At 42.1% G+C, this 9069-nt stretch overlaps 1 protein-coding gene across 1 annotated transcript in view; it reads right to left on the bottom strand.

Annotated features, from left to right (window-relative positions):
• Positions 1–569: 569 nt before the first annotated feature.
• The window catches only part of SMCO1 (single-pass membrane protein with coiled-coil domains 1), an 11689-nt gene continuing 3189 nt past the window's right edge, over positions 570–9069 (bottom strand). Inside the window, exons 2-3 of the mRNA XM_004712261.2 lie at positions 6487–6636; positions 570–2927 (exon numbers count right to left, since the gene is read on the bottom strand). Coding sequence (XP_004712318.1) covers positions 2483–2927; positions 6487–6636 — 595 coding nt within the window. The 3' untranslated portion in view covers positions 570–2482. The remainder of the gene's footprint in view (positions 2928–6486; positions 6637–9069) is intronic.

Genomic DNA, 9069 nt, shown 5'->3' on the forward strand with positions numbered 1-9069 from the left:
GATTCTTCACAGCCACTCTCCATAAAACGATCAGCTGTCTCCTACACAGTTAAAGGATCCTTGCCTTTGTCTTTTAGTCTTAAAGAGTGATTAACATCATTTGTTTCTCATTTGCCAGACACATCTTTTGAAGGGTCCTGAGGGTTCAGGATAGTCAAGATTAACACATTGCCCATTTCACTGTATGTACTAACAAGGTGCTTGCAAGCCCCATTACTATAAAACCGTACTGTTGAAGAAACTCGAGACTGCTCTTCTCCTAATATTGGAGATCAGTCCCCTGTGCCCTTTCTGTCTCCTTGATTTCTATAATTGCACATGTTGTTCCTAAGGACCCATTCAACTGTGGGACTGGATTCCACACTCCACCTTCTTATCCAGATGGATGCAGGGAAAAGGTTGTTTGGTGGGAGTTAGAGGCTAGAAAGTGTCTAGAAAAGCCACAATAATTACACTGCCCCTGAGAATGCCCCCATTTTAATGTTTCTTACAGCACTTAGTATCTGACAAAAGATGTTCAATCAACAAGATAACCAAATGGTCAATGTAGGACCATTCCTTTTCTAGTGTAAACAACTAAAGTACTGTCCTAAAGTATACATCAACATATAATTTCTAGCATCCCATGATATATATTAAACAAAAAAATACAACTCATGATGACCCCGTGTTTTACAGAGTATTAGTGCTCTGTAGACTTTTCTCGGCTGTGAGCTTTATGGATATAATTCACCAGGCCTTTCTTCCATGACACACCAACCTTTAGCAGCAGCTTACAGAGCTATGTACCCAGGCTGTCTATGATGTGTTAGATGATGCTAGGTAGAGACCTACAGTGTAATGGGTCACTGGACATGGCCTTTCTAGCCTAGTCTTGTAAGGCCCACCAAATGATTGGGTGGGACGATGCAAATAAGGTGAGACCATGCAAATATGATTTATGGAACCATGATGAGGGAACTGATCAATTTTGCCAGCCTGCTGGGCAATAAATGCCACTCCAGAGGTGGAAAAGGAGGACCCAAGTACCACCATATAGAAGACATGGGAGTAGAGCACATTCTCTGGACCTAGGGTCCCTAGACGGATACCACCTAGATCTAGAAACCAGAACGGTAATACTAGAGCTGGTGAAGAGCAGTAGCAGAGGAATGGCAGCAGGAGACTGGAACAAGATGTCACAGGGCAGTCTGCAGTCCTTGGAGCAAGAAAGCTGAGGGCCTTCGTGCAGGAGGCCTGCTGGTGGAGTGGACATTTACTGGTGCAGCTAAAGAGCTCTGTAACGGAGACAGAGCATAGGAGCAAAGCTGGAGAGTTGGACACAGCATGTGCAGAGTCCCTGACGACATCATGGAGCTACATTTTCCAGAATACTTCGCCATCCCAGGAAGTTCCTGAGAATCTCAAGTGTGCAAGAACTCTTAAAATACTGAGTAGGTGTATGGGCGGCAAGAGATATCAAGGCTGGCTATGCTGGCTGGTAAGGATTTCTTCCTCTTTAGGAGTGTCTAGATAAAAATCTTCTGCAATGCCCTATATCTTCCAAAAGTAATCCTTTTTCTTGGTAAATCAAGAACCTGGATGCTGGTGACAGTGGCTGGACCAGGCTAAGAGGTGCACTAGGCGAAAGGCCAGGGAGAGAGGCCTGCTGGTAGGCATGGCTGAAAAGAGGCTGCCCTGATTTTAAAAAAATTCTATCCTGAATCTTTCCTGATCCTAATTTGTAACCTGTTCCTTACATAATAAACCCCATAATTTTGAATATCATCTTTGTGGCCATTTAAATGAATTATCAAACCAGGAGAGAAGTAGTCCAGTGGGAGAGACAATTGCTCTCAGCATTGGTAGCAAGGTTGGTGGCAGCCAAAGGAGGTATGTCTGACCTTTACGGCCCTGGAATCAATCCTAGGTTACTGATGGCGATTCTCTCTCCTCACTATCAAGTCAGGGGAAGTCAGGTGCCTCCAACACCATGCTCATGCCATTTTACAGGTGCTCTGTATTGTTAATTTGTCAAAGAAGCAATATAGTCATGTGTTTCAAATCTCAAAATGTACCAAACAGAAACAGTGAAAAAATTCCATCCTACCTTCCTATCTCCTAGTATCTTAATTTTCCTCTCCAACACAACCAATGTTAATACTTTTTAATGTATCTCTCCACAAGTTTATGGTTATGCAAGTGATTATATATCTTTGTTTTTACCAAATTTTCATGTTAGCCATGTATATCAAGCAGCCATCTAGAAAACAACAATTCTTCCTGTAGATAACTCCATATCATTACAAAGAATGTCTTCATTCTTCTATATGGCTATACAGAATGTATTGTATTGAATCCTTTCAATTTCTTGAACAATCCCCTCACTTTTATGATAAAAATAAACCTCTAATATCTAAATTTACACATTCATGTTTTTCTTCCACTTGCAAGGTAATTGCTAGAAGTGAAAGGTACCAGGTTTAATTTTTTTTTAGCCAGGTTAATTTTTGACTGATGGTATCAACTCCTTTAGGGATGACTTTTGCTCTCTGCAGGCCCTCACCACTTTGCCTTTCTCAATGACCTGAACAGCACTCAGCAGCGCGTCCTGCAAAGCCTGGTTTTTCACCATGTCAGTAATCATCAAAGTGACATCCCTGATGTACATCTGTCTTGCTGTAGCAGGGCAGTGTTCGGCTTTGTTACCATGTGCAATAAAGAAGGTACAGAGGGCTGTGATATCCCCTTCTTGGAGCCCACAGTCCTGCAGAACAGACTCCCACACATCTCTGATGTGCTTGTTCTTGGCTTTCCGTCTAAGGACAGAGGTCAAGGTGGGAAGACTTTTCACCAGGGTCGGGAGCTTCCGAAGGACACGCGTGTGCAAGAAGATGAGTACTTCAAGGACATAGCTGTATAAAATATTCAATTCCATTGAAGTCAGCCTAAAAAAAATCAAGGTAAAGAACTTCTTAAGCACTAGCACTCTTAATATACAAACATAAAAAGCACTCTCTTAGGGTAACAGAAAGAAGTACAAACTCACTAGGAAAACCAACTGTTGTATTTTTGTTTGTTTGTTTTCCAACTGTTGTATTTTATAAAGTCCTTATGTTAGAAATACTATAAGTGCCTCAATGACAAGGGAGTTAGATTACCCATCTTTGTATAAGGAAAGCTTTGACAAGCAAGAGGCTTTGTAATGAGTGCACTGTGGTGCTTGGCATATAAACAGGCTCTCAAATTTAACTTTTTTTTTTTTAATTAATGAACCTGAGAAAATGTCATTTCTTCAGAATCCATTATTGGAACTTATTGGAACAGTGAATTACTTGATATGTCCCCTCTAACCATAATCTTTGTAAATTCCATCAAATGACTGGGTAGAACTATGCAAATATGAGATGCTCGTGGTCTACTAGGGGATTGGATAGCTTCAGTACATGGCAGTCTTGTGGGACAGAATCATGCAAATAAAGTGTATGGAACCATTAACTATGGGATTGGCTAGTTTTGCCTAGTCTTAAAACAGCCATCTCAGAGGTAGAAAGGGATGATCTTACTACCAAAGAAGAGCCAGGAGTAGAGCTCACCTTTGGCCCTGACATTGCTGCCCTGAACCACCTACATCCAGGAGACTGTGTGAGGGAGAAAGCTGAGTGCTTTAGAAAAGAGGAGTGGCATGTCCCCAGGCACTTCACCAACCATCGGAACTGGAGCTGATTGACTTTGGGCTGAAGTTTACTGATAGGGAAGAGTACGTTTGGGCTCATAATTGGAAGAACTGAAAGAAGATTGTAACATCTGACAGAACAGGGTAGGGACCAGGCCCTACCTGGGGGGAAACAGTGGGAGAGAGGCACATCTGCAGGCCTTACTGAGAAGAGGCTTTATTCTGAGCATTTCTGTTCCTGAATTGTAACGTATTAGCTTCCCTTATAAACCCTGAAATCACGAGTATTTTCTTTCTTTTTTTTTTTTGCAGTCTTATTGGCACATAATCCATATATCATACAATTCAATAGTTCAATCATATCAAGAATTGGACAATTATTACCCATTTTAGAACATTTTCCTTTTTTTTCATGGTTAAATTGCCTTTAAAGTGAACTGTGTAATCACAATCGGTCCTAGTGTTCTCTCCCCACTCCTGCATACATTGCTTGCTCCCCAAGTCCCTTCACCCACCCTATCTCCCACCCTCCACCCCAAATCCCCTATAAACCCCTTGCATCAGTTATTATCTCTATGCACTCACGCCTCTGTGCTTCACACACTGGAAAACCAACAGAAACAATAAATAAATAAAGTGGTAGGCATAAAATAATAACAAAGATAAAAACATAAATAATGAGTAAGAAAGAAAAGACCACCATCAGTATTTTAAAGGCCAGGGAAGAAATTTTTGTCATGGAACAAGCAAGAAATACTTGCACCTATAACAATTTCAGGTTGGGTCAAGAGGGAGGTCAAGTGACCAAGTATGAAGTTCGACCCAACATAATCAAGATTACAGTGATCTCTAACTGATGGTAAAGCTGTTGGAGTCCCATGCCTGTGGTTAGAGGGGATCTGCCAGCGGCTTAATCTGTAGATACTCTGTAGATAGGTTTTGAGCTCCCAGTGCCCTTCATAGCCTTCTACATATTGGGTGTTTTTTTGGCTCTGATTTAAGATTTGAACTCTGATACTTTTCCCTTCATCATACTTGAATTTTGTTGTCATCTTTGGATCACACAAGCTGGTGTGCTTCCTCCATGTGGACTTCATTGATGCCTCACTTAGATTGCTGCTTGTTTGAATACAAGCCTTAAGACCCCAGACACTATTCCGATGGATAGCTGGGCACCATCTGCTATCTTCACCACACTTTGCTGTAGCTCCCTTATCTTCAGTGATCTCTTCATGAAGGTATCAAGTAGAGCCCTGTTATCAGAACCAACTGTTTTTGGATTAGGGCTAGAGTTAAGTGGGAGCCAGAATCCATTTGCTTGTCCATGGGATAGGCATGACTCAGGTTTCCTTTGGCGGTCATATTATGTCATATTATGACAAAACCAGCAAATAAAAACAAACTAAAGGCAGGAAAATAGAAACCCACAGAAACAAAAAAGCAAGGCACTGTCAATCATCCCACTGGGGTATCAGGCGATTGCACGAATGGCATCATCGATTTTCCCAGTGACACAGCATCAGGACACTGTCGGTGTAAAGAGTCTATCAGTACATCTCCACCTGGAGCTGCAGCCCATGAGTTACTGCTCTCCCATTCGACTGAGCTCTACTTGCCCTAAGTATGGGGATTGGTGCCAGGGGAGCACTTCCTGGATCAATTCTTCCAAGTTCCGATCCTTGCCCAACAGATCAAAACCTGTCATGTTGCCTCGAGGGGGCATATATGGTGATTCTGAGTCCCTTTCCGTCAGATACCCACCAAGCCATGGGTTCCCCCAAGGTCCAATGATGCCACTTCCCCAGGCCCTGGGCAGCCACTCTCTGCTTCACTTCCTTGCTCATCTGAATACCCCAGTCCTCAGTCCAAGTTTATTCAGCCGGGTCTCTATGTAAGTCCTTCTGGTGTAGCCCCTGGGTTATGCCATGCTGCCTGCAAGGTCAGCATCCAAGGTCATCCTGGCCTTAGTTCATGTGGCTCACTGAGGATTGGGTAGAAACTTATTCGTAGTTTTATGTTCCTACCCAGGAACATAAAATCTGGTCCACTGTCCCCCTAGGTTCCCTACAATCATTGTTAAACATCCCTTCCCAATGTGAGGTTACTTCTCCCTAATCACCCACCCTGCTCGCCAGCAGAACTATCAATGTCTCCTCTACAACGTTGATGCTCCCCTCCCCTGGTCTTAGCTTGACTTTGCGGCAGGGCTCTCCTTCCATTCCTGGGGGGTGGAAGGGCATTGATTGGTCCCAGCCTTGTTTCCATGCTGCAGAGCCTCAAGTGGATGGTCTCCTCCCATTTCCTCACTCTTGAAGGAGTGGCCCCTCCTTCTCCAAGGTGGCTCTTGTGAAGTGCACAAAAGGGAGGCGATGTGTGGCTCCTGGCCTGTAGGTAGCCTGCTCCCCTTTTGTTCGGGACTTGTTCCCTAAAATTTAATTGGTGTTTCTCTTTGTAGTAGTGGAGTGATCATGAGTATTTTCTGTGAGTTCTGTGTGGCCACTTATTTTGATAATTGTGAATTATCAAACCCAGCAGAAAAATAGACTGTATCAAAAAAAAAAAAAAGAGAGAAAAATAGACTGTATCATGGGAGAGATGGTTGGTGTCAGAACAGGTTAAAGGTAAAGACCTGTCTGACCTTCATTCACCTCACAGCAATCAGCCATGGGTTGATGCTGATGGTGGGTCTTCTCTTCCTACTTTGTACAGTTAGAGGGGTCGGATGCTGCTTTCATATGAATTTTACAGAACCATCTTAAGAAATTCTGGAATGGCCGATGCAAGCTCTCACAAAGCCACAGAATTCCATTGCTTTCTCATTGGATACTCACTTTAGAGCCAGAACTGCTGTCCATAACTCATCTTGCGCTGCCTGACTTGCCAAAGTCTTGCTGTGATTTTCAAATTTTTCTGTAAGATTATCCTTGGTCAAGTCCAGCTCTTTGAATTGTGCTTCTAAAGCTTGGAGTTTGTTACCTATTCTATAGGATAAAAGAATTCTGGGTTAGTTTAGGTCAGGTAAAGGAGCCCTGATGCCATAGTGGTGGCATCACACGGTGGGCTGCTAACTGCCAAGTCAGCAGTTTGAAACTGCCAGCTGCTCCAAGGGAGAAAGATGGGAAGGTTCTAGTCTTGGAAACCCACAGTGGGCAGTTCTACCCAGTCCTGTGTGTTGGTATTGACTCAATGGCAGTGAGTTATAGGTAAGGTGAAGTTTTTTCTTAAGACATTGATGCACATCACTACTGAACTCGGGTAGCTATTTAAATTTAAAATTCCTTCTAGCTACCTTCCTAATTCTTTAATTCTTTGAATTGCCAGAGTTTTTGAATAGTTGAATTTGTTGAATCATCTGAGATGTCTCTGTGTTATTTATACTTTTAAAATATCTTAAACATTTGTTTGACTCATGATAATCATGAGGATGTAAACAATCATTTGTAACCATTTTTGCAGATAAAGAAATTGAGCCTTAAAAAGATTGAGATTTAATACCATATGGATAACTAATGCTGAGACACAGTTTTAAATAAGGTGGCTTTCTCCACCGTGTTCAGATTATCCAAATCCTGGATTATCCTAAATTCCACTCCCTACTGGAATTCCCCACCCTCTCTACCTGTCCAGCTCCTGGCCCTCCTATCTCTCATTTACAAGGAGTGCTTCAGCCACCTGTCACCCCCCACACCCCGCTTTATTTGTACAGTTAACTTTTCATTAACAACACTGAATGGTCCTTCGGGGATTTGACCAGAGCATATTTCTACAACATCTTTTGCTCATTCCTCAATACATATCAGAGGCTTTACACATAAGTAATAAAATATTTTTTGCGATTGGTGTCTGTGCTGTGAATGAGATGCTGAACTATGTAACCCAACGTGGGGATGCAAGGAGCTCTAAGCAGCTCTGCTCATCAAAGGGTGCCACAGCACTGCATTATGTCTACATGCACCACAGAGAAAGAGAGCACTAGAACTCAGTTGCCCCGAATTCTGTTCTTGGCCATTTCTCGTTTTGCTCCTAAATTCCTCCTAAGGCTAATTCAGTTTCAGTTACCACTTCTCATCAGAGCTCTAGCCGGGCATTTTCAACTCCCCTTTTCACATCTACATCTGGATGGAGAGGTCAAACTCAACAGTCCTCAATTGGAACTATTTTTCCACCATCAGAAGTGGACTTAGGATCCTTTGGTGGAATATTTCTCCTGTTTTGGATTTTACCTACAGCTAGTTAAAGTTCAGTATGAATGTGTGTTTTGTAGATGTCTCAGTCTCAAAGTCAAAATCATATCATCTGGCATACTGTTTGTATCCATTATTAGAGCTGTAAGGGTCTAAAAAATACATCAACAATGAACTACCGGAAACTCAAGCCAAAATCACAGGAGACTGTGGAATGAGGCATATTATTACTGATGTCCAATGAATCTTGGCTGAAAGCAAAATAAAAAATACAGAAAGAATTTTACCTCTGTTTTATTGGCAATGCAAAGGCATTTGACTTTGTGGATCATAACAAATTATGGACAGTGTTCAGAAGAATAGGCATTGCAGAGCACTCAATTGTGTCCACACAGAGCTTGTAAATAGACCAAGAATCGGTCATTTGAAAAACAAAACCAGGGAATTCTGTATGGCTTAAATTCAGAAAAACTGTATGTCACAATTGTATACTTTCACCATACTTGCACAATTTCTATGCTGAGCAAAACCATGGGAGGCTGGATTACATGAAGGAGGAGGCACCATTAAGACTGGACGCAGACTAGCAATCTGCAATATGCAGAGAGCATAACCTTGTTTGTTGAAAGTGAAGAGGACTTGAAACCCTTAGTGATAAAGGTCAAAGAATAGAGTTTTCAATGTTTATTATACTTCGACAAAAAGAAAACAAAAAACTTTACTAGACCAGTAGCCAGCATCACAATAAATGGAGAAAATATTGAAATTGTCAAGATTTCATTTTACTTGGATCCACAATCTACATCCATGGAACCAGCAGTCATGAAATTCAAGGACACATCGCATTGGGCAAGGCTGGAGAGCTAGGATGCCACTCCGAGGACTAAAGCACCTCTGGACCAGGCATCGTGTTTTCAATTGCTCCAACGTGTGCAGAGCTGGAAAATGAATGAAGATGACCAAAGCAGAATGGACGCATTCGAATAACTGTGTGGGTGAAGTTTATTGAATAGATCATAGTCGGTCAGAAGAATGAACAAATCTGTCCTGGAGTAAGTACAACCAGAATGCTCCTTAAAATAAAAACTTAGCAGACATAACCAAATACCTTGAAGGAATGATCTGTTGGATTTAGTGGCTCAGGACCATAGCCTCAGAGAACAAGACCAATAGGTGTAGCAGAATTCTCTAGGGCAGTGTTCTACATAGTACTTCAGTCAGTATTGACTG

The sequence above is a fragment of the Echinops telfairi genome, unplaced genomic scaffold, assembly GCF_000313985.2.
Source record: "Echinops telfairi isolate 266 unplaced genomic scaffold, ASM31398v2 ScPeMD7_17;HRSCAF=63, whole genome shotgun sequence".
Lineage (NCBI taxonomy): Eukaryota > Metazoa > Chordata > Mammalia > Afrosoricida > Tenrecidae > Echinops > Echinops telfairi.